The sequence below is a fragment of the Columba livia genome, chromosome 7, assembly GCF_036013475.1.
Source record: "Columba livia isolate bColLiv1 breed racing homer chromosome 7, bColLiv1.pat.W.v2, whole genome shotgun sequence".
Lineage (NCBI taxonomy): Eukaryota > Metazoa > Chordata > Aves > Columbiformes > Columbidae > Columba > Columba livia.
In genome coordinates this window covers 26,176,410-26,202,551 of record NC_088608.1, presented here as the reverse complement: position 1 = coordinate 26,202,551, position 26,142 = coordinate 26,176,410, and the positions used below count along the sequence as shown (strand labels likewise).

Below are 26,142 nucleotides of genomic sequence, written 5' to 3'. Positions count from 1 at the left end.
AAGGAGGTATTCCTTGAAATAAAAAACAATTCCACAAGGCTTAGAGAGAAAAAACAAGTGTTAATAATAGTCATTAGAAACCATACTCAAAAATAAGTCAGTCACAATAATTTTCAACCTCTTTCTTAAGGCTTATTATGCGATAGTGCCTACCAAAACCTTTTAATTTGGCAGCCCAAATAAATGGCCCGTATCTTCCTTCCTGTTTGCACTCTGTCTCCTTTCTATTTGAAACATATTTGGGCACAGATGGTCTTTTTGTTCCACATTCACATAGCACTTCATATAGTATAATAAAGGTCCTTATTCAAGCTCTAAGTGCTACTACAGTAGAAGACAAACTTCAAGTAAAATATTTCTCTAACAGCAATGGCATTAACAAGAACATCAGGACCATTCACCATCATTTTTTTTGTTTTCAGTTAAAGTCTTTAAAGCTACAAATATTGTTAACTCTAGTTTTAGTAAAAAAATTTGTTTTACCCTCAGTTGTATGTGTATAACTGAAATTAGTAAATATTTTGATAAAATCACAAGCCACAAAAAAGCTACTCAACAATCATTATTTTGTATTAATTTTGAAGTAATTATATATGGTAACTCAAGCTGGATGTAAATGACTTACTACTGTAGAATTGTGGATGTCTTCAAAGGAAAGGTTCTTATAAGGGAACTCAATAACATTGAAAGAAGCAGATGATTTGAGAGAATAGGAGTGATTCTGATTTTCTTTCTGTGTAAGAAAAAGCAAAGTTAGTGTTGCATCTGGATTCAAAAATCACTATGTTTCAGGAGCAGGGAGAGAATATTCACAGTCACTCACATTCATGAAAGTTTGGGTCCACAGGCGTGATTTTAAATACAATATTGCACTCTTTCCCCTCTCCAGGTGGCCAACTTGACAGACTATCTTCAAACAATCAGCATTTCCACAGCCCTGCATATAAAAATAGGAAGGATATTCCAAATATGAAAACACTTGAAAAGTTGTTAATGGCATTACTTTACTCGTATCCATACCTTATGTCCTATTTTCCTGGCAAAGCACCACAAACTATTCAAATATATTAAACAAACCCTAATATTGAATACTTGCTTAATGGTTTTCTGTAAGTTTTCATTCAGAAAATTACATGAGCCACTTGTATCCCAAAGGTGAAGCAGCTCACAGCACCTTTAAGGTACATACTTTATCTACATATGTAGGAAAAAATGCCAGAGCATGGGGGGCAATTTCTGCTCTATTCACATCACAATCCTCCACGTGTTGTTTGATGGGAAAACTCATGGCAATTAGCAGCACTCGGTACCAACAAAATATGCTTTGTTGCATCCAGTGGAAGTCTCCAAACTTGACTGACTGACCTGATCTATAAGCCATACTTAGGACTACTGAAGTTCAAGTGGCCTTTGTCAAACACATTTCTATCAAAATCCATCAGATAATATTGATGCTAAACGATCAGCATTTCAAGAAGAAAGCAGAGCAAAACAAAGCTTCATTTTATACTCGTGATCTTAGCTATACACTAAAACACTATACAGTGTAGGTACATCTGCCAGTGTAAGCATAATACAACTCTGAAATTTTTAGGAATACTGGATATTACTTCATATTTTCACTTTCTTTACTCATCCCTTTTTTGGTCCTCTCCAAAGTCTGAACATTTCTGGAATCAGGGCTGCACTCCCTGAGGCACTTTGCTCCACCCTGAACTGCCAGGCATCTCTCCTGCTGCCGGCTTGTCCTGCCTTGCCCAAAGTAGAGACCGTGATATGACAATATATTTACTTCATATTACAGATTATTCCCAATCTTGTTTAGAAAGGACGGGTCCTCCACGTGTCTGATCACAGAACAGCCAAGGATCCGCTGGGAAACAATTGTTGTGAAATCCAGAATTTGTCACAAAGATGATGAGTGCAGCACTCACTGCTGCTTCTCAGTTGTCCTATTTTACCAGCCTTCCTCCTATGGAATGTTGGTTTTCAAATGCAGGGAATAGCACTATATAGAAGACTGACGCAAGTGTTTAACTTGACCTTGGTTTTTAAAGACTTAGAACAAACCTGTAGGCACAAGCCTCACTGGCTGACTACCCTGAGGAAAACTGGTGTGCACTGGAAAAATGAACCAGAACAGCTCCAGAGCATGACTTTCTCTGTTAACCATTTAAATACAGAACATGGATTTTCTGAAATGTTTCTTCATCTCATGGAACTTTCATCTCCATCTTCATTAAAAAACCCACAAACAAACAAACAAAACAACAAACCAAAAAATCCACCCAAAACAAAAAACAAACCACCAACCAAAAAGAAAACCCCACAAACAAAAAAAACCCAAAACAACCAAAGAAAAACACAAAAAAACCCACTAAAAAGACAAAAAAACCTCACATTCTCAACAGTATCAATGCTGAGAGCTTACCAAAGTATGCACATCTCCTCCAATGGCAGTGATATCCCTTCGACTGATCCGATGATTGTGATTATCTTCCCTGCTAAGTGTTTCATTCTTATCATCGTCTTTAGAAGCAGAAATCTAGGATACACCAAGGAAACCCAAATAATAAATAATTCTTGTAGACTTCAAAGTTAAGGTCAAGAAAATAATAACTGCTCAGGTTTCTCTCTTAGTAGCTATTCTTCTGAACCTGGCTTTACCTGCAGCTGGAATTAGAATGTTACTCCTGCCTTTTCTAGATCACTGATGCACATTTCTACTAATAACTAACACAGAGCCTTGGGTATCTTAATTCTTCTTCAACTCAAAAGTTTTACAAGTATACAAAAAAAATACTCTTAGACTGCAATAAATAATTCAAGTTTGCAATCTTTCAATAAAGATTTTTCTTCAACATTTCTGTTTTTAACTTTGTAAAAACAGCACTAGTAAGATACTGATGTACCACATACCACTGTACATGCGTACACATGTCCAGACATAACCAAAAACTTTTTAATGATGGGCTTGACAAAGTATACCGTAGGTTTAACAAATTATTTCAGTAATCCCTTAGAAATTCCCAATGCAATATTGCAAATTTACATATGGGACTAGGCAGAGCCATGCTACTTGCCCTCTACATTACAAATTTATATGAGAAAACTTACAGGAGAGTTGTAAAAAATATATTAGCAAAAGCACAGGACATCAGTATTCATACATTCACTGAAGTTGCTTTCTGATTATCAAAGACAGATGATTATTCCTTGTTGTTCTATACATATCTTTCCTTGGTATTTTTATACATACGTTCACTTAAACTCTTCTAGAAGTAATATACTGATTTCTACTGCTTGTTCTAAATTGTCTTAGAATTCAGCTCTCTGCTCTCAATCAAACTTGCAGGTTTTTACCTGCTGTTTCTTTGTCTAGTTCAACTTAAAAAGGGGTTTCTTCTGCTCTGTGCTCTGCAAACTGCATGTTTTGTCAGCAGTGATAGCGTACTTTTAAGCCCCTGTGAAACACCCCTATTGACCTCTGTGGCATTTGGATGAAAGCCTAAAGAAATAAGCTAGTATAATGCCATCTTCTTCCAACAAATAAAACACAGAACATTTACATAAACAGCCCAGAAGCATTTGGAATGTTTTTGTTCATGACTACATTGAATATAGTTCCATTGCTTTGGACTTTAAACTCACACAGCACAGTCTTCAAGGAAAAAAAAAAAATTAAAAAAAAAATAAATAAGCCAAATTTATCTCTGGGATGACATTCTATTGTCTGCCTTTTATTTCACCTGCTATACACATTGACAAGTACTATCAAACAGAACAGTCTTGTTCCTCAGCAACAGATGAAAACTTAACTCAGACAGTGTTAGAGATTCTCAGGGGTCTGGGTATTTTGAGCATGTTTCCAAACCAAACAAATATACTTTATTCCACTCAAACAAAAACACAAGTCCTGCTTACCTTAATTTTCAATGGATTGATTTCCATATCAGAAGTGCAGTTCATGGGACCATCAATTTCATACTGAACAATATACAACAGGGTGTAGTTTTTATATTTGTAAGGCCACTGCAGATTCATCATCACCTTGCTGAACGCACTTGGACCGTTGTTTCTGAGCTGATTATGAAAATAAAATTAACAGATGTTAAAAATGTGGGGTTTTTTGCTGTCTATTGCACTCATGACAGCCATTGTAGGTGTCTCAGCCAAGATGCTCTGAACACAGACACATATACCTATAAGTTTCTTTATGAAAATGGTCTTCTAAGTTCTAGAACAATTTTAACTACTCTTATTCATGCAGAATTCTCAGTAAGTTTTGTTTAATTAAAAAAATCTACATTAAAGCTGTGATCATTTTGTGAAGAAAATTTTAAATATAATTTTTCAAGGCAAAAGACGTTACAGTAATGATTCAGAACAGTTGGAATACAAATGAGAACACTGAATAATTTACAGCCATGAGTCATTTTCTGAGTTCAAGTTCCTTTCAAGTCTTATCTATATTTCAAAGGGTTAGAAAAGAAAATAAAGAATGTGTAATGATGTAAAAAAATCAGTCCCTTCTATTTGGGCACTGCAGTTACACTAATTGCAGGCATTCCAACCCTTCTTGCAGATACCAATTATTGACCCAGCACTTAAAAAATAAATTGTTTCCATGCAAGAAAGAAATGAAGGAAAAAAAATATTATTTACTCTAGAGAAAACCTACACCAAAATATTTATTTCTTTTAATTTATTACAGAACTGTGTAACTGAAATCGGTAGTAATTGCATACCTCATAGATATGCTGAACTAGAGGCCCAATATCATCTTCTGTTTCTGGATTCTCCTTTGGCTGCCAGTTTGCAATAGGAAGGAATATGTGATCAGGAGACGACACACTAAACAGCAGAACAAACAAGTGGTTATTGGAAAGCGTGAAATGAGTAATTCTCTAGAACATGTCAAAAAAATCAACACACTTTAAATACAATCTCCAATTTTTCATCTCCTGTATATAAGAACAAAACCAACAGAAGCTGAGTGGCTTGCATACTAAATCTTCTGTTTTTTTTGTCTACATGGAAAAATGAACCTTCTATTTCGAGACTTTTCTTTCCTGTTCTAAACTTTGAGTTCAACCTAAAATATCTAGTAAACCATTAAAAGAATTAAGATACATGACCTCCAAAAACCAAAGTGTGAAATACTTCAATTATGAGAAATATTGATGATGTAGAGATTTATCAGTACACTCGTAAGAATAATTCAGTGTGCACTGAAAACAGTGAAGCTGGCAATAATGCTTTTCAGTTGTGCCATCTCCCCACCTCTCAGATATTAACAAAATTATATCACAATAATTAATGTAGTGTAAATTTTAATAAGTGATTACTCAGGAATCAGAGATTACTGGCTGAGTTAACTAAGGGGACTGTAGAGCTTTTAGGTGTGAAGTATAGATTTCTGGTAAGCAGAAGTAACAGAGGTAATGGAGTCATTACAATATTAATACTATGCTTAAGAGTGAAGAAGGTGAGGTCACTGCAAACTTATCTTCAATAGGATTTTCAACTTCAGTTTTAAAAGAGTTTACAGGGGTTTTTGGATGCAAACCCAGTCAGTTTGTGGAGGAGGAAAGTGACCTGGAGAAATGTGTATGACTGCAAAAAAGAGGGGTGATTTTTTTTTTTCTTCTAAAAAAAGCTTTCCTTATCGGAAAACATTTTGTAATTACCTAGAATTATTTAAGATGTGAAATTTCAAGGGGTGCCTAGAGAGAATCATATTTTCTTTACAACTAAAAACTAAGGCACAGCTGAAAGAACATTCATTGAATTATAAAGAAGCAAACATACAAAGCTCATTTGAGAAATACATTTATTAAAACAGTATCAATGCTTACCCTCTAATTTCAACAGCTGCTAAAATGGCAAGGTCAGCCTGATAGAATGCTACTGGACTTACATTGTCATACAGGTTGGAACTGCAGAGGAAAAAAAAAAGCTAATTTATTACATTAAATAAGTATTTAAAAAAAACACCGAACTTAAAATAATTGTATGTGACATCACGGCATGACTCCTGAGCCACTGTAGGAAAGCACATGTACCGAAATCTAAGGAGCACATTTCAGCCAGTTCTCAGTGACAGGCACGCCAGTCCCACCCTCAGGGCAGTGTGGAGGTCCCTCGGCAGGGAGCACTGGATAAGGACACAAAGCTAACGCTGACTCGGTTCCTCAGCTGCCACATGTAAGAAAATTCAAATGCCAGTGCTGTGGGATAACATCAACTATACAGCGAGCAGAGCCTTAAGTTCCACTTCAGGGCATCTGTTTTGCTCAGGAACTTGTTGGCCTCACACCGCTCTCAGGGCAGGAAAGCATGCTAGGGCTATTTCTGCTGACATCTCTTCAGTGTTTAAACTAGGAAATGAATACAGTTTACATCCAATTCCTACACATCAGATATACCAAGAAATGACAGACATTAAGGCACGTAGATTCATTCGTACACAAAATTTCTTGAGACTTCTTTTGTAAACCACAAGAAACAGAACATTCCTATTTCCCTCAAAATGGAACTGGGAGCAGAATTCTGATCTCCTTAGACATACCTACCTAACCAAACAATTTCCTTTAGAACAATCTTCTTAAATCCGCTAATTATTCTTCGCTGCTGCTATTGTCAAAAAACACAAGCAATAGTGTGTTTTTCCCCAACCTGTAAGCACCTCATCCTTTCTGAGACTAGAGTTGTTCTGCTAGGAACCATGCCAGCTTTGGAAATCTAGCTTTGTGAGTTTAAGACAACCAGTGTGATCTTTAAAACCTCTTGAAGATAATACCTTGATAATGCCTGTCACAATAAACTGTGATTACCGCGTTCAACTGCATCACTGTTCTTGCATTCAGAAGCCACGTCAGGAAATTCCTTCCATAAAAGGTACAAAATGTTACAGGAATTTCCTTTCTCTTGCATCAGAAGAGAAGTATGACTTGAGCAACCTCACTCTTTTTTCACCCAGTGAAAAGCAGTTAGTGACTGCTATCAGCCTAAGGAAATTGACAGACACCCCGGAGAAGATCACTTTCTGCAAAGAAGGACTGGAGTGACTGGAGTGCCACTGGCACAGCTTGCCACCTGCTGGGGAAGGAATGGAAAAAACTGAGCAGACAGCAATGTGAGATCTGAGAGGTAATTAATGGCTGTCAAGGCCTTGCTCAGTATGGCAAACCACTGTGTCATTAAAATAGAATGGCAGGTTTAAACTTATTTAACACTTGTAGATGAAAAACACATGTGGATGAGAATAATTTACTAACTACCTTAAAAAAAGGAAGCCCTGAAACAGAGAAGGAAAAAAAAATGCTTCTGGATCACCATGGGTGAAGAAAAAACAGCTGTATTTGTAGTGTCCATAAAGCAACAAAAAACTGTACTGGGTAAAGAGATTCCTACTGATCACATCTCCAAATCCGAAATATAACCTTCACTAGCTATAAATTCACATTTATATATCATATTTCTATGAAAGCACTGTGATCATTTTATAATTAACAGGAACACTACTGTTTTATTGTATTTAATTTTTAGACTTTCCTATACTGGCTGCTGCACAACATTTAAAATGGTTCACTGCATGTTGCTTCTGCTGAGACCATCACATGCATTGCTTTTTCTGAAAGACTTAATACCTCTCATCCTCAAAATACATAACATCTGAAATTCTGGCTTTACATCAGATGTATTTACTTAGCATGTCATCTGCCAGGTGAGGTGCATAATCAATAGATTTCCATACCTTCGGATTTGCAAGTCAAACTTGACAGAGGTATCCATTTCAGACTGCTGGTGCACGCTGAAACGCAGGCCAGCTAATAACTTGAGGAAAAAAAAAACACTATAGTTAAGTGGGTGCACTATAGAATACATTATAAAAGCTTCCTAATGCTGTTCTACTACAACAAAATTGCTTGAGGCATGTGGTCATAGAGAGAACACCACAGAGAACTGGCAAATTAAACTTGTTCAGTTCACCAAGAGATGAAATGTCTGTGTATTTCAGCTGATGCATTATTGCCACAAAATAGAAATGTAAGGTTTACGTCGTGCTCACCCCCTGGCTTCAGCCCATTTTACACATAACTGAGCATCCCTATGTGTTGCAAAAAGTCCTGTAAAACAGGGAGCACTTTAATGGTTCTGAATTCAGTTCCCAAGGTTTGTTCTAAGTCAGCACATGACAGTTGCTTCAAAATCTGTACAGTTCAACTTAAAATACTTCAAAAGACTTTGGAAGCAGTATTTATTCACCTATTCAAAAAGTCTCTCGGAAGCAAAGCCCCAAAGTGTTAATAATTGTGACTGATTTTCACTTTATGTCCTCCAAAAATAAATACCACTTATGTCATATTGGCTTAATATCTGCAAGTCCTACTAGTAGTTTTTTGATTCTTCTAGATTCAACTACATTTGGTGGAAGTGCAGAGGTCTCAACTAGACAAAACTCTCTCTCAAACTTCATAAAACAGGCAGAAGAGAGAAGCACTATTAGGCTTCCACTAAGAGAACGGCGTGTTACAAGCTAGCTTTTTGTTATATACTAAGAAATACGTATCAGAGAAAACTAAAGACAAACTCATGAGGGACCAGAGTTCATTAATTCCACTGTTTAATGAACTACTCCTCTTGAGTTGCATCATAATACTCATGAACATTCCTTTCAGACTTAAATTTAGCTGAAAAGTTGAAACCATTAGCACTGAACCAACCAAACATGTGGGCAGCTAAATATCAAACAGATCTAATCTTCAATTCCTGAGAGTAAACCTCCTGCCCAGACACTACTGTGATTAAGAGAAATGCCGACTGCACCCCGTTTGAGCTCCCCAATGCCTGCTGGACCAAACCTTACCTTAGTTCCTGCTTTCATGGGATTTCCCAGGTCACAAACTACCATGCGAGTTTGATTCTCTGTTTTAAATGCACATGACAGTCTTGCTAGAGCCTGCGATAAACCAGTAAGAAATATTAAGGAATGCCATTCTCTACATCTGGACACCCGTATTAATGTCTGGAGAAAAACTCTAGATTATTAATTTTAACACAGTCAAGCACTAAAATTAAATGAAATCTGAGTATGAAAGTCTCCGTGGAGACAAATATTTTTGAAACAAGACAGATGCTTTTTCCACGACTATAAAAAGATAAATTCAATACTGTTGTATTTGGTAGCACTGATGATTTTTGTGACCTAAAGCATTTCTCCATGATTCTTTAAAATCTATGTGAAGTAACTTTGAAGATCTGGCAAGGGTTAAAACAATCCATAGGAAAATAAAGATTGGAAGGCAAAATAGCACAAACACTTATTAGCTTACTCAAAAAGAGGCCTTAAAGGAGTTATCAGATTTCAGATAAAGCCACATCACAAAGCTCTAAGTAGCAGAGGCAAACTGGAAAACCAAACCAAGGCAGGGTCCAACATATATGGATGTGGTATCAAAGTCGGAATCTTTTGATATAGGGGAAAATAGTTTTCCCCTTAACATTCTGCAACATTACAGGTACATTGATTGATCACAGATTATACCGAATGAAAAGAAGGATGAAGAAAATCTTAAAGTATAATACTTACATGTAGCTGTAACGGGCTAAAATTAAATTTGGACTGCACCCACATGTCTTCAAATAAATATAAGTTATACAGACATTTTATAATACAAAAAGGGAAAGTCAGGAAATAAATTTTAATATTCTGTGTACACAGGATAACTGTCACCCAAGACTTTCTACATACTTAGATGGAAGGGAATAGTAACACCTAACATGACTTTTTGCCTCAGAGGTGCCCAGCTCTTTACCTACCATATGACATGCTAAGTCTAAATTTAATAAATTAACATGGGCACTGCTCAAATAAAGACTTGTAGCAGATAAACTCTGCGTATCGAGCTCCATCACAAGGATGATTCTCCTTTGTTGCTAGCAGTAGGCTCTTAAACTGAAACCATCCCGCCAGGTGTTATAAAGCCTTTGGGCTTGGAAGAACCTGACCATTTTTAAAATGCTTTGCTTTAAGACTGAAGTGTAAAACCCACCACCAGAACCTCTCCCTTGGACTTCCATAGCAAGACCTGAAATACAGCTAGCCAAAGAAGAAAGATAGTTGTAATTTTACCTCATTGTTACGAACAACACCGATGAAATCTGCTTGGGGTGGAACAATGACAAAGAGTTCTGCTTCGTAGGCTCCTTCCCCTTGGTTCTGAGCACTCACAATTAGTGTCAAGGGATTGTCATCACCAATATAGATCTTCCTCTGATCGCTACAAAACACAAGTGTAAAAATGAGCAGAGCTTTACACTATGTTTAAAACAAAAACATGTCTGCAATCACCGAAACAGCACAAATATTACATGCCATTTTGTAAGAAACTTTTTTATGTTTACAATAAGCCATAAAACCACTGACACATTTTTAAAACGAAAACCAACTATGAACAGCTAAATCACTGTGTACATTCTGAATGACATGCCTATTTAACAGAGTACAAGCATACATTTACAATAAACTGGATGGAAGGCTCAACTACAGAATACAGCCAAGACCTCTGTAATACATTTGTTCCAGATACAAAACCAATATCTTTCCCAACAATGTATTTTTGTTTCACCAGCTACAACAAAACCTAACTGTACCTGCACTGATGTAAAATGTTTCTGAAGCATGTGCATGAATGAGTGTCCTTGTGAACTGTGCTACCTGCACACAGGTGCATATGCTATAGCCCAGACTCAGGAAAGAATTACGAGTTAAAACTAGCTTCTTTTTTACATGTTTAATAAAAGATATTACCAGTACAAACAATTTTTTTTTCACACATGTGACCACAGAACTGTGCCAACCCCTTGCTGGACAGAATCATTCCTGTTCTCATCTTTTTGTATCTATCTAGTATTAAATAACAGAATAGTGATACAATTGCAGCTAACACTGTTTTATGCTTGCTATGCATGTCCAGTTTGCCAAATATACAAATAAATATTGGGTACTTGTAGTGGGGGCCAGGGTAGGGGGAAGCGATGTGTGCTCTCCCTGTATTACATGCAAAAGACATTAGCTTACAAAGCAGAAAATGAGTTTGTCTTAAAACAATTAATCATAAATTTAGATTGTATACAATGAGGAGTCCTACTTATTTCAAGGCATCCTTGTAACAAAAGTATTACAATCTCTTGAAGTTTAGAATTCGAGCAGGGGAGTTACTTTTCTCTGAAGTATTTTTCTCATGTATTTACCTTTCTACTGCAACCTCCAGCTTTGGTTTACAGACATTATCATCACCACAATCCAGCAGAATGTGTGCCTATGAAAAAAACAAATTGATATTGTTTTAATAATTCCTGCATCTGTTCTAACATGCATTCCCAACGATACTCTTTCACCACCAAATTAAAAAAAAAAAAAAAGACAAACAAATAGCTGGTTGTAAGATACCTTCATCTCATTAGTCTCAAATGAGAATAAATGAGTTTTGATAAATGGGGGCACTGTGCCTAATCCTGCCACACTGCAATTCTAGGACTGATGTCTACAGATCTTAATCCTCTTTCCATACTTCGAATAATCTGTTCATCTTGAGTTGTATCTCAAATATCTGCTTTACAAACAAGTGTAAAAATTTGCACCAAGGGCAGAAATAGAATAACTGTGTTTATCCCCTTGAGAGAACTATAGAGATAAACACAAAATACATAACATACAGGAGCAGTGGACAAAACAGTCCAATCCTTCAAGATTAACATCTTCAAATACTACTCTAATTGCTTTTCTCCAGAAAACTGTTAATCAATCTGCATGAAAAGGATGTCCAGTGCTAAGGAATAACATGTCAAAAAAAGAAATTTATCAGAGAGAAGGGAAAAAAAGATAGGACAAACATACAGTAACCATCAATACTTTCGCAATGCAAAGACTAAAGCCTAGATGTATATTTTGGTATCTTAATTCTTCAGAAGTCCTAAAATGAACATAAGTATTGCAAGCTGAGAATATGTTCTGGGTTGTCTCATGACAGATTGTGTAAGAAGTATACCTGTCTGCTCATATTAGCAGGAGTGAACTGATTGAGGATAGGGTGCAGTCCTGTTTCATCTGCAGCTGTTCTGTAATCCAGACGATATTCCATAAAAATAGTAATCGGAGTTAGTTTGTCTCTAAACTCAGACTCATCCTGAGGAAACCAAAGATTTGAATTACAATTGAAACATGTGAAGAAAACAAGAAAAATATCCTTTGAAAGTCTCTATAGGCTTTCTGAGAGCAATCATTCTGAACAGTCATTCTGAGAGCAATGCTGAGCAATACTAGAACTCCCGAGCTCTTTTCAAACTAGTAAATCTCTTGTTAGAAAACCTGCAGTGTAAACTTTAAAGACTGACAATTTCAGTAGTAACATGCCTGATTTTCAAATGGAAAACTGGAGCAAAGAGAAGTATTAAGTCACAGAACTATAATAGCAATGAGCCTAAAGTGTTACACAATTCCACTCTTTCCTGCCACACAAAATTCAGTGTGCTTTAAGATCCCACATAGATCTCAGAAACTTGTAACAGACAACGTACAAAAAAATCTCTTACCCTCAAAAAGGCATCAAGTTCTTCACAGTTCATCTTGCCCCCCTTTGTGATAGTCATGTTCTTGGAGTGGCTGGGCTGTTTGCTGTGGAGAAAGAGAGCTCTCCTTATAGCTCCCTTCTGCTTCAGCTTATCCAACAGCAGCTCCACTTGGAAATCTGCCCAATCCAAAGCAGTTAGGTTAGGGATATGTTATTCAGTTAAACACACTGCAGATACCTATCACAAAAGGAACCAAAAGCTGATTTCAGCTGCAATGAAAACCTAATACTTCAAACTTTTAAAACGTCCAGTTCTTTAAATATAAAATCAGTTACTACATTAGTTCTCCATCCAATAATTAACAAGCACTGTTGTTGTCCTTACTTAGCCTCTGCTTTTTCCTTAAATACTGGAAACATATAAATTATAAATGTATCGGTGCTCTTATAATTGCTATAGAACTGAAAAACCAAGAGCTAATTGCCCCTTGAAAATTTCAAAGCAATCTTGCATGTACTTATTTAACTGTATTGCCAATCTAATTACTTCACATATTTGATATAGATAATTAAATTTAAAATATGTAACAGCTATTTATACAAATCTTCCCAGATGATACAACCTCTATACATGCCATACAGAAAACAGGAAAAAGCTTTTGTAATCAGTAGACAAAGGCTGATAGTATCAGGCTGTCTGCCACACTACAAAACCTTAGAGACAGGTTAAAACCTGTTTGAAACAACCTTTTCCTGACTCTCACCCAGAAAATCTGACACACACACACAAAAAAAATCAGTTATATCAATCAGGTCATGATTTCAAGAGAAATCTGAGAAGTCCCTTGTGGCTTTTCTATATTATTCAGGCCTAAGGATGCACATGCTTAAATATTCTTGTTTAAACTCCCCTCAATGAGAGTTGATCTCAGTTCTGTTTACATACAAAGGACTTCCAAGACTAGTTCCACCCAGTGGTTAAACATATGCTTAAACTGCCAAATATGCTCAAATCCCACTGACTTCAACACAACTTCAGCTAAAGAACTACTGGAGACAGTCAAATAGATGTATATGGTTACTGAACTGGTAGGATTGTGCTGTAAAGGGCAGCCAACTGTTTTGATAATAAAAAAGAATGACAACCAGTGCTCGTGTCTGCAAACAATATGAAAATACTTTAAAGTTTTTAAACTAGCAAAACTTACTGAGTGAATTAGGGAGCTTCCCTTTGCCATCCGCTTTTAAGCAGAACTTCACTTTAAAGCTGTTTTGGAGGAAAAGAAAATATTAATTTCACACACTTTTTCTCTCATTTTCTTCTACAATTCTTTATTGTTTTTCTCAGTTTGAAGGCATTCTCTTTTAAGACTCTAGCTCACTCCCAAAAGCTATTTTCTACTGATGGGAGAGAAACTATAACCAGTAAGTAGACAGCAATGCAAAGCTTTGGAGTCTAGATTCTTGTAGGAATAGTCACCTGTGAAGCAGAGTGTTTATTCCTGAAATCAACCATGGCTCATGTATTTTTAAAACTAGAAGGCACTGGCATACTGAGCTGAAAAGGGAGTAAGAGCTAGAAAGGAGAAGTGGGTTTGGATAATAGTCCAGGAACAAGATCCAAAACCAGTTTGCATAGAAGAAAATTTCCCAAGTGTCTTCCATAAGCCAACTCTATTTTTCACATAAAAGTAAGCTAATGGGTAAAAACATTGCAAAAGCTGTGTGATCCGTTCCCATCTTGGGAAGATCTCACACTACTCAACAGACAAGTGGCAAACTCTGCAGGTAGGATGTCACCTAGGAGGCAACCTGGCATCTGTTGAAGACAATGTTGGTCCTTCCACTGTTGTCAAAGAGTTTTTATTTTGTACTGTCTGTTCTTTAAAAAAATATATATATATATATATATCTGTGCTTGATCACCTCTTTCTTAATTAGCAGACTAGACTTCCTGAATTCTTTCAAAATTGAAAGCTTATGAAAATAAAAACCAAAAAGGTCACTCCCCTCAAAGAAAAGCAAAGACATCCTGCTTACCAAGAAACTTTTACATCTCCCAGTGAACAGGCTTTGCTTTCTGGGTTTAGAATGGTTGGATTAACTTCCAGGGCAGCGTTTACTCTAATAACTGGTCTAGCCCTGCAAAGAAAACACACTCTTGAACAGCATTCAACACCATGTTAGACAATACCCTCTCCATCACACTGTGAAACAGATACACACACAGACAATATTTAACAAAATTGCAAGAACAACAAATAATCATTGAATAGATTAGGGAAAAGCAGGAAGCTTTTCTGTGCTCTCTTATTACCATCAGAATCAGAACCTGGACAATTGTGCTAAGAGGATGTCCTGTCTCTTTCTAGCACAGACAAATAAGGTATTTTCCCCAAATGAGCCAAGTTTGGATGAGAATATTGGGACTGCAGTGTAACAGCTGGCAGCACCCTCTGTTTCAGAATCTAGAAAACTGTCACTCAGAAGGCCTTGAAGACACCTTATTTATATGTTCTCTTAACTGTGGATTACTGAGAAAGATAAACAATACATGGCAGACTGTAGATTTAACTTAGTGAAAACAGCGATACAACCTTTTTTTACCTCTGGCACTCTGGAAGGTGGAGTGGCAGAATTTCAGAATTCCCTGATCCTGCTTTCTTTTGAAACTCAAGAACACCATTGAGCGTTCATTCTGCTTGCACACATATATGTAAAAGCAGAGCGGGAGATTTACCTGTACAGAACAGCTGTGTCAGCACCAAAGGCTCCAACAATCAAGTCTAGGAAGAAAGGAGAAATATTACACGTTACAATTTTTTTTAAAAAATATGCTGTCTAGAGGTAGGGCTACTATGAAGTTATTCTAAAGCAACACTTAGAGCAAAGGACCTGGATATCCATTTTTGTCCACATCCGTGGCTCCTTTCAGCGAGTATCCAAAACTGGGTGGCATAGTGCGAGCGGCCCACTGCCCTTCCAGAATCTGAGATGGGACTGCATTCAAACCATTGGCTCTTCCATTGTAGATGTAGACAAGTCCTCTCTTGTCCTCTCCACCATATGGTGCAGCAATCGCAATGTCTGTAAACCAAAAGAACAATCATCAACACCGCCAGAGTCTAGAAGAACATATTTGTGCTTACATCAACCAATAATTTCTGATACTACAGTTTCAAGGTGCGTCTGTAGGGAGGAAATGCAACCAGCCTTTATAAAATGCTCATCAACCACCTTTTTTATTTTTAATTGGATGTTGGTTTGTCTAGAAAATATAAATGTTTAATGAGAACATGTATCATAGACTTGTAAGGGAGAGGAGGAGGGAACAGAATTGTTCTGCAAACACTTCTGCACTTCAGTGACTGACTTACAGCCAAATCATACGGATTTGAGATGTTTGAGAGTATTAAACACCCAGAACTAGTCACTGTTGGTGCCAAATCACAAAAAAGTGGGACCATCTGCCCATTTCATTAACACACTCATGTTCATCCAAAGGGTGTGACATTTTAGTAATTCTGGAAAATCTAAATCAGCCTAAAACAATGGTAAATACCGAATTCCCATCTACCCTATCCTGATTGTGGCTTGACAATACATTTTATGGAGAATTTTCAGTGTAATTATGCTATCTCTTAAAGCTTAGTAAATTTGAGAGTACTCATTATCAATAACTAATAAACAGTAATAAACAAAATGCTAATTGGGTTATCTGTAAGGCTAACTTCAGAAGAGTACATATGATCCAAATTCAGCATTTTGGCAGTCAGTTCAAAGACCAGACATAGTAATTCCCTTATTTTTCCTTAAATTTGAGAAAGTTTCATGAAAAGAACAAGGACTTGAAAGTTTAAAATTTCATATTTTTGATGCTTCTTTACAAACTTTATGAAAAGAGCAGAAATTCCAATCTTGCACCATGCCATGATGTAAAGTATTTTAGTTAATGCTCCCAAAATTAAATAGAGCAAGAGAAAAAACAAAACAAAACAGACTAAAAAATGGCAAAGTAATTAAAAAGAGGCAGCTTTTGCCATGATTTTTTCACCTACAGTGTAGTGCAGATTGAAACATGATGGAATCAAAATAGTTTTCGGATAATCTCGTCAAGTGACCAGATTTTTTGGCTGTCAGCTGTAGCCTTTCCAGTGTCTTCTGTAAACAGTTGTGGTGATATTGCATCTTCATACTAGTTCTGTATACTATTGGCAATTAAAATCTAAACATTAATCTCACCAAAACCAATGGCATAAAATATTTTGAGCTACAAAATATACATTTTGTTCAAACTGGTACATTACAAAAAGAGACTCAGAAGTAAACATACTTAGAGTTGGTTCATAAAATCAAGTTTTATCCATTAATGGATAAGTCACTTAGTATAACTTAATGGCTAAGTTGCTGGGACAAATTATACTGCTTTCTACATCTTTTCTGCATTTCTCACAGGGTTTTAAAATATGACTATTTTAGATACAGAACGAGATCCTTCCAAAACAATTCAAGAAGGCTGAAGATTAGAGAAAATGCCAATGATTTCATTAAAAAAATAAGTTAAAGCTACCTAGCAATTAGTAATATTAGCCTATTATAATTTCTGACCTTTCAGAAAAGACTTAGCTTGCAAGCAGAATGGAAAACAACACCCCACAACCCACATAAATTACCATTTTTGTGGAACTCAAATTCCTGCTGCTCTTTAGGAAACACTGGTGTATGATCTGTGAAACAAAGCATTCTCGCTAGGATTCCTAAGTCTTATCCCCAACCTATAGGATTCTTGTCTGTGTCATTGCTCCCCATTCCTAAGCAAAAGTAACAAAAAGCAGTGGCCAAGGAGAGTCCGCAGCTTCCACTGTATCAGCCCCAGACTTCTCATCCAAAGACTCACCCAGGACACCCAGCTCTTGGTACCGATGGCTATAGTTGTTATGGGATATTTTCACCAGACTCTCCCATTTTGAAATAAAGGACCAAAAAAAAAAAAAAAGAGTAGGCTTTTCTCAGGAAAATCTCTTCTATCATAACATTCTTAACCAGCTCTCTGAAACAAAACCTCCTTTTCAGTCACCATTGTCGTTCTGGTCTTTGAGCAATGGAAACAAGGAAAATTATACCGAAGATGTCCTAACAAGTCACAGTGGAGAGCTGGATATTTCATCAAAATTTCTACTGTACTTATCACTTAGAAAGTAATAAACTGACCAGCGTAACAGCTAAAATAGTCCGTGCTGTAGTTTAAATGGTATAGTCTCTGCTCGATGCATACATGGAACTCCTGTTAGCATTCTTGGGAGTAGCATACAAGCATCGAAAGGAGTCTAGACCTTCATGTCCAACATTCAGTCATGGTGAGAATGCAGAATGTTTGTGTGCGGAATCCACATATAGTGTGCTTTTGAGATTTCATCTATGAGCTGAAAATACTGATCAAGAAATCATGTCCTACCATTGAAGCCATCCTGATCTAGATCGCCCAGAGGTGCAATAGAACTGCTGAATCTTGCAAATATCTCAAAACCATTCAGCTTTGTGATCTGAAACCCTCCAAAGGCTCTTTGAAGGCAAACGGAAACTTGGCCGACCTCTTGAAGTTTTCCATCAGAACCTCGATCCATAAATAGAGGAGCTCCAATAAACAAATCTGTATAACTGGACCGAAGAAGGATAACGTTCTTCAGTAACAGCATGAAAGTTCAGTTTCATTCTCTTAAGCATCTGTTAGCAGGACTAACTCAGCACCGAAGTCAATATTAAGATCAAAGTTACCCATCTTTAAACTGCAAATATCGATTGACAAAGTAAGCACAAATATCCCAGAATTTCATGCATTTAAAGCATGCGAACACACAATGTATTTATGTAAATAAGTACAAAAACAAATCTACAATTGTTAAAAGAAATGTTGAGTACCAACAAGAAAGTGCGTTGGACAGATAAACGTTAAACCACTGATAAAGACAGAAATCCGTAATGTAGAAAAGACTTTTTAATAAAAGCTTCTTTTTTTCTTAGAAATCCAGAAAAAAAGTTAGGTGGCAGTGGGGAGAAGAGGGAACTTACTTGTCCCCATTGATATCTGTGGCAGCCACTGAATACCCAAAATAAGCAGCCATCTGGAAAACAAAATTCAAACCAAACTTTTGAGTTGCAGTGATACAGACACACAAAGAAGTTTATACAAAGCTGAACAGAAAAGATATTAGGGGGATGATTACATATACCACAAGATTTTTTGCCTCCTTTCTCCTGATATTTTCCTTTCTGTTCCTTACTGTGTTAGAAAGTAAACTGAGCAGTTACCTTCCCCATTCCCCCTTTCACGATCTAGTCCTCTTTCCCAATTCTCAAAACAGGCAGCATTTTCTTCACTTAAATAAGATTGTTTCTCTAAGTAATACTACAAAATGGGAACTCCTAGAACATACATTCTTAGGATTCCTACAGACTTTGTAAATTTTTTCTTTGGCACATAAGCTAATAACATATACAATTTCTATGTTCTGGTACCCTACATACTCTCTCAATGTGTCATCTTCCTATAGGAATAGCCTCCTGGTCCCCCACCACACTGAATAAAGCTACACACCTGCTCTCCAGTGAAGTTGTACATGGAAGACATGTTTTTCCCATTGTAAATAGACACCTGCAGATGAAGACATACACATTACAGCATACCAACAATATCAATATTTTTTATTTATTGTAAAGTTTAATGTTTCAAATTTCTTACCATGCCCAGAGTTCTTGCTGCCCTTGGGACTCCTGATACAAAGTCTGAAATATAAAAGCAAGACACCCAGATAACATTCAGGTCCCAAAGCACAATGATGTTGCTTAAACACAGTAGCCCGTTCCCAGTGCTTATACATTTTCCCATGCACTGTATCATTTGTTTTATACCATTTATTTGAAAGGGCTACCCAGCATATTAACATGATTTTTTTACTGAAGCAAGGGTCTTACCTTCTGTGCCATCACCATTGAAGTCTCCAACAGCCACCGAATAACCTGACCAATAGACAAAATAAGTAAAACCCTTGAAAAACCTTATTAAACCTTTCTTTTCTCTTATACTCTTCATAGGTCTCTGTGCACAGTCCTCTTGCTTCAACTTAAAATAAACATCACTACTAAGTAGCTTAGCCTATGAACAGCTACATGAGTAGACTGCAATTCATCAGCACCCATGAATTTGAGATCAGAAGATTAACATTTTAAAATTGTCATCCTGGGAATTGTCCTGGTCTATCCCTGCTGTTTTCTGAAGACACATATGAAGTAAAATGATGGTTTCCCTCTTCTTTGAGGAACTCTCTTCATTAGTTTTCTTCCTAAATATTATTCTTTCACATTTTTATTTTGTTTTGGTAGATTATTTAAAAACATCTGCTTTTCTGAAAACACAACAAACAGGTATATGACTAAATTATCACGTAAAAATTGTACCTTGGCCATTCTCATATTCAGCCTGAATCACAGAGCACAAAAATTCATGGAAGTATTTTCAATCAAGCCTATGGCAAGAAAGTTAAGTTTCTGTCACATGTAAATTACTGCATTTTCAGGTATGTGGCTCTTTAGTTACCTGACAAATGTTGAATTAGTAGTTGTGTGATTTAGACTTAAATGTGAAAGGCGCAAGGAAGTTTTACCAGCACAACTAAGTTTTCTTCCTTTTCAAACTACGCACCCAAGTAGCTGTCATCAAAAGCAGCACTGGCAGGTCTGGTTGCCAACTGGTCATCATACTTTGTGCTGTAGACTTTGGAGTCATATTTAGCCACAATCTCTGCCACTCGATCAGAAATAAGTTGGCCTAAAGAGAAAGAAAATAGCTTAAAACCACAGAAAAATGTGCGTGCACGCGTTCAATAAGCAACAGGACTCATTTACAGAATGCCTTCTTCTAAAGCAACAACTGTTCCAACAATATTGACCAGAAAATAGCCAACAGCAGCACTAGATAGGATGCAAGTGAAAGTCTGGATCTCACTTGAGCAAGATTTATGCACAGTTAATCAAAACCACACAGAGTTCTCACTGACAATAGAAGCCACTCCTACACCTAAGCCAGGACGTAAACAGGACCACTCAGGTCAGAGTGAGCACATGCTTATGGTATTGCAGAACTGAGTCACCATCCCTTGTCTCTATACCATGAGCACAGTATATGGCTGCATTCCCTGTTCCCATGTCGCCAGCCACTAGGTGGTGACATCATCACATTATTTTCTTGGCATTTAAATTAAATCTTAAAATTTTTTTTTCAGAAGAGCACTTCACATACATATTCATACATGTATGAAGTATGGGCAAAACTGCTCCTCTAGCATCCCAGAATGTGGAATAAAAATTTGGGGGTGAAAAATCTAGTTTTTAGAAGTATACTAGTGTCTTCCATTCAGAGTTGGGATTTTTTTTTTTTTGGTCATAGTAAAAGAGATTAAGGTTGTTTCAGCAGAGGAGCTGTCACTTTTGCCAAAAAGATATAAAATGAATATACAAACATTATATTATACTGTATCCACAGTTTGATTTCCATCATTCCATTTTGTTCAGAGTTTAAAACATAGGACTGTCATAAACAGAGTTTGGCAGCTACGACTTGATTATGGAAGCATCATCTTTTGAACAGAGAGCTGTAACTAAACACTGAATGATCCTGCAAGCAAATACTAACTGAAGCCCATATTAACAAAATATATAGGTAATGTTCAGTGTAAACAGTGCAATTAGCGGTAAAACGTGCACCATGGCACAAACAGATCCATATAAACAAATGCCATACATCTTTGCCACAAAAGGAAAATGATGATTGTACTCTTTGCAGGGTGCATTTCCCATTGAAAATACATGCTTCATATGCGTATCAGAAATCACAAAACATGTGGATTCTGAAGGAACAAGAAAAACATCCTAAAGGAAACACTCTGCTGGTGGAAACAAATTCCACATTTCTGGGAAAACGCCTTTAAAATGATCACAGAGTTATTTAAAAGACACATCTATACAACTGTTACTTCAGCTTCAATCTGCAGTTGCCTTAAATATTTAGGATATATTTTGAAGGATGAAGAAAAATTATTTCTGTTAGTTTTCTTACTGACAAAGACTTAGACAGTGGTTGGAGAAGTGTGGATACAAATGACTAAGAGGATAAAGAGACAAATCAAAGAGGTCAACTTCTCTGACTGAAATGATGTATCTCACCTTGCCAGTAAAAACTTCCAGGTCCTCCAAGCAGCACTCTGTCTCCCTTGGAGAGGAAAAAAAACACAAACACCACCACACACATTAAGCATAGCTAAAGACAAGAAAACATGTCCTATGTTTATGGGAAGTAATCCCATATATGAATGTGGCTGCAGCTTCACTGGCCCAAATACTTTTTAATTTTTGAATAAATGATTAATTAAAAATGCACCTTGTAAAATGTTAAAATAACAAACAATATGCCTTCGCAGTGACTTGCTTCTCTATTTCAACCACTTAAGATTCCTGCCAAAATTCTGCTTTTATTGTAATAGGCCCTTCTAGCTACATAAATTTAAGACAACAGAAATACAATTAGGAGAAAACTTTCAAAACTGCTACAAGGCAATCATAACATGTTTTAAATCAGGACACCAAACTAGTTTCCTCTTCTGCCCCTGCCACTTTCTGCAAGTTATCTTTAGAAAAGTTTAATTCAGAAAAGCTGTGATGTAATTCCCCCACTCCATATTCCTTGGTACAATTGCAATTCACAAACCAGTTTATGAAACTTTAACCACATTAGCTGTCCCAGTGCTGGGAATCTGCTCTGTAAGTACTGAATTGGGCCATAGGCTTTGCTGCAAAATTAAGCCACTTATTGTGGTTTTAATCTTAAAAACTCTCGTATTTACCACTCAGAAAAATCTAGGTCAGAGATTTGGAGATCTCTTTTACCCAGGCTTGTCCACTCAGCTGGGGTTTTGGATTAGAACTCAAGATTGGTTTTAGCTGGGGTAGAATTGGCACAGCAAGCCTGAGGGGTGCATGCAAAATAAATCAAACACAGCCCTACACTGCATTTTGCAAAGTTTCCTCTGGAGGAAAAACTAGAGTGTCCTCAGGCAAAGAGCGAGGGGATATGACCCGACTATAAAATCTAAAGAACCCAAAGAATTGCCACAACACAAGTAGGACTTGTGTGGTCTTAACATGTCCAGACTATGCTAAACAATTTAACTGTACAATATAAAAAACCTGTAGTTCTTAGATTTGTGCACAGTTTTACTGTGCTTGGATTTTAAAAGTAATTGTGAATTAAAAAAAAAAAAAAAAAACACAACAAAACAACTATAAAAGGCAGGGAGAACATAATAGTAGAAGAAACATAAGACAGATGGTAAAAAAAAAAGTCTGCTTCTGTTAGCTGACGAGAAAAACAAAACATAATACACGAGAACATTCTTTACCAGTTCCCTTTAGCAGCAAGTTATTCTTCCTCAAGAAGTAACACTAGTTGTGCCCATTCCCTTCAAAATAAGTCTCTCAAAAAGCCTCACCACTGCAGTTTATTTCATTTGAGGCCCAGCTGCAGCACAGGTTTATGGCATGAGGCTGGAAAAGTGGATTATTTGTTTAGGACATGGTTCCTACAAGAGATGAAAGTGTGGTGCTGTGAAGATGTAGAAGTGAGTTTATGATACTGGAGTGGTTTGAAGTTATTTTTGTTTATTTATAAGGCTGTGTTTGTAGTTTTTTCCCCCAGGAATGGTAGTTTACATTATTTAGTTTCGTAATAGCTGTGCTTGTATGTGGTCTGTACCAGGGCTGTTGTTAACTTAGAACTGTCTGCTGACCCGTAGGAATCGAGAAAGAATCACATACCTTTGTAAAGTCAATACTAAATCCACCTTGACAAAATCCCTGTCCATCTGCATCGATAGTGGCTACAAAAAAGAATGGACAGAAAAGAGAAGGGAAAATAAAATAAATAATATCAGTACTAGATGATAGGATTCTGTGGATGCTTTCCAATGCATCTGTCTAAGTAACCTCGCACTCCTGAACTTGAACATTGGAATATTTTTTCCTACTAAATCAGTATTTTTTCTTTATCAACAACTCAGAACCAAATGCTGTAACAACTTAAGGGCTGGCCTAACATGCTTATAACATTAACATATGTTCTAGCCTAACACCGTAAAAGTAAACAGCAACTCCATCTGCCTTTCTATTTAACCTTCAAAAGTTTAGGAGAAAGATATTTGCAATTTTTACTCAGGAAATAAGGTATCTGGAAAGCAAGGAGTAACTTTTTCGGTTAGTATGGAATAAAAATCTGAAAGGTATGTAACCATAAGTTGTTTCAAGTATTGGCTTCAAACAAACAAAAAAAAACAAACCCATACCTGGCTGAAAATACCTCTACATGCTAAGACTCACCCCAGCAGGAACTGTTACGGCCGAGTTAATCTTACAACTATACAGTTTCAGAATAGAAATGTTGAGACCCTCTTATATGGAAGCGTGACTACTTAACTAGCATGAATTAATTTAATATATGCTATTTAACTCCTTTTCTGTTGGAGCACACTGGATTTCATTCCTGCTGTTCACCAATAATTTTCAGGCAATTGAACTAAATCCTAGCTGGAACGTTCAACTTTTAGACTTTTATATTTAAAAAAAAAAAAAGTTATAAGCATCTGAATAATCCACCAACTCAACTACATGACATGGTTTTGAAGTGTTTGGAAAATGAGACTCAACATTTTCAACGATGAATGTAATTGAAACAATGCATCACTACATATATATGCATACATTGATATCAGAAACTACTTGTGCAAAATCTTGTCTTCTAAAATGAGCTCTCTCTTAAAGTTACTGGAACAGTAATAAGGAAGCTCAAGAAAATTGTCGATTTGGTCTTTGAAAAAGCACCCAATACATATTTTTGCTGGAGTGATTACTCCAGAAGTGACCCATTCACAAATCAAAGTCCTCAGTTCCAATGGCACTTGGATCTCGGATTTCCCTCTGGCCTACAGCAGAGAAAGCAAGGTCTGTGCGCTCAGCATCAACGGGAGAAGAATTCAGATGTCTCGATCTAGCTTAGGCTTTTTTTTTTTTTTAATTGCTATGAGATTATACATGGCGGGGGTGGGGGGAAACACCTGTAAAACATCCTGCTTCAAATGTACACAAGGTATAACACAAGAGAAAGTCCCAACAGAAAAGCAGCAGAGGACTCTACACTTACTGGACCTGCACGGTGCGTATTCCACAGATTTGGATCCGACCAGCAGGTAACAAGTTCCCACAGGCTCTCGCTCTTGTTTGGTTTCAGTTCTCCAGTGGTACAGTGGGGCACAGGCCTGAGGGAGAACACAGGGCAGTGAGAACGCAAACAACTCCTCAAAATGCTGGAGGGTACAGAATAATATAACAGAATTCCCATTTTCTACAGAACACTAACCAAAACCAATTTTGGCAGATGTACCATGTGTTATTAGAGAAGATTTATACTATCAGTGCTGGGGCAGAAGTATCACAAGTTTGTATTTTCAGAAACAGCCTATTTATCTCAGGTGTTTTAGAAATAATAATTTACTAAAGCAACAGCTGTAAAAGACTTCATCAAGAATTTATAATACATTCTAACTTCACGGAAAATAATTCTACTACTTTCATCAAGACCAGATAAAAAAAGCTACAACCTTTGTTTATAAAGAGTAGAAAAAGGCTACCCAATACATTCTGAAAGAGACAAACCATATTGATTAGTAGGACTTTGTTTAAATCCTGAGTTTTTTGGGTCTTTTCAAATTTTTTCCACTACAGTATCCCAGTACTGAGGCACTTCAAGGGCACCAAATACCTACCAGAATTTTATCATTTTTGGATCTCACAGAGGCTCCAAACCACTGATGAGACTTAAATTCCAGTGGATCATCAGGAGCAAAATCTCTGTTGCCTAAAAAGAAAATGCAGCATAATTTCACAGGAAACTCTACAGTAGAAATAACAACAATAAAAAAGCTAAGTCATTGGTTTGAATGCATACAGAAAAAAGCAGAAAACAGTAACATTTGAAGATATCACCCTTTCGTGGACATACACTTCAAAAAGGATTTATTATTATTATTATTCACTTATCCATCTAGGGCCAGCCTTCTTACATAGGAAGCAATTTTACAATCCTGACTTCTTGTAAGAGTGCCAAGTTCACAGTGTCTTTGACAGCCCCCCCTGTAAATATCTCATACTTGAGATATTTGCCTTTCAAGTCAGATTACAGCACCGCTCAAGAATCAGTGCCAAAGCCAAGTTAGGCCTAATGCTTCTAGAAGAAATATTGCCCTGATTAAATTGTACAAGTTTTGCCTTTGGCTGGAATCGGGACAGAAATCCTTCCACTGCTCTCCCAAGTGTTAACATCTCTATTCTGAATGCCACAGCAGTGTCCAAAGCACAGCAACTAGCACGCTTAAAGCTACAAGTAAAGGGAAAGGGTATTCAATAATGAAAATGTCAGAGAGTTTTCCATACAGAAAAGGAAGTTAAATAATGGATAATTTGC

At 36.7% G+C, this 26,142-nt stretch overlaps 1 protein-coding gene and 1 long non-coding RNA gene across 2 annotated transcripts in view; one reads left to right on the top strand and one right to left on the bottom strand.

Moving 5' to 3' along the window:
- LOC110360024 (uncharacterized) overlaps positions 1-26,142 on the top strand; it is a 70,513-nt gene that overhangs the window by 10,397 nt on the left and 33,974 nt on the right. The window lies entirely within an intron of this gene.
- The window catches only part of ITGAV (integrin subunit alpha V), a 46,551-nt gene that overhangs the window by 3,476 nt on the left and 16,933 nt on the right, over positions 1-26,142 (bottom strand). The window contains exons 3-28 of the mRNA XM_065068920.1: positions 25,445-25,536; positions 24,823-24,937; positions 23,445-23,506; positions 21,798-21,843; positions 20,278-20,403; positions 19,551-19,595; positions 19,318-19,361; positions 19,174-19,230; positions 18,648-18,700; positions 18,034-18,236; positions 15,474-15,665; positions 15,319-15,364; positions 14,619-14,720; positions 13,787-13,845; positions 12,601-12,755; positions 12,057-12,194; positions 11,260-11,327; positions 10,139-10,286; positions 8,873-8,965; positions 7,760-7,839; positions 5,859-5,939; positions 4,749-4,854; positions 3,925-4,083; positions 2,432-2,545; positions 824-937; positions 626-733 (exon numbers count right to left, since the gene is read on the bottom strand). Coding sequence (XP_064924992.1) covers positions 626-733; positions 824-937; positions 2,432-2,545; positions 3,925-4,083; positions 4,749-4,854; positions 5,859-5,939; positions 7,760-7,839; positions 8,873-8,965; positions 10,139-10,286; positions 11,260-11,327; positions 12,057-12,194; positions 12,601-12,755; positions 13,787-13,845; positions 14,619-14,720; positions 15,319-15,364; positions 15,474-15,665; positions 18,034-18,236; positions 18,648-18,700; positions 19,174-19,230; positions 19,318-19,361; positions 19,551-19,595; positions 20,278-20,403; positions 21,798-21,843; positions 23,445-23,506; positions 24,823-24,937; positions 25,445-25,536 — 2,606 coding nt within the window. The remainder of the gene's footprint in view (positions 1-625; positions 734-823; positions 938-2,431; positions 2,546-3,924; positions 4,084-4,748; positions 4,855-5,858; positions 5,940-7,759; positions 7,840-8,872; positions 8,966-10,138; positions 10,287-11,259; positions 11,328-12,056; positions 12,195-12,600; positions 12,756-13,786; positions 13,846-14,618; positions 14,721-15,318; positions 15,365-15,473; positions 15,666-18,033; positions 18,237-18,647; positions 18,701-19,173; positions 19,231-19,317; positions 19,362-19,550; positions 19,596-20,277; positions 20,404-21,797; positions 21,844-23,444; positions 23,507-24,822; positions 24,938-25,444; positions 25,537-26,142) is intronic.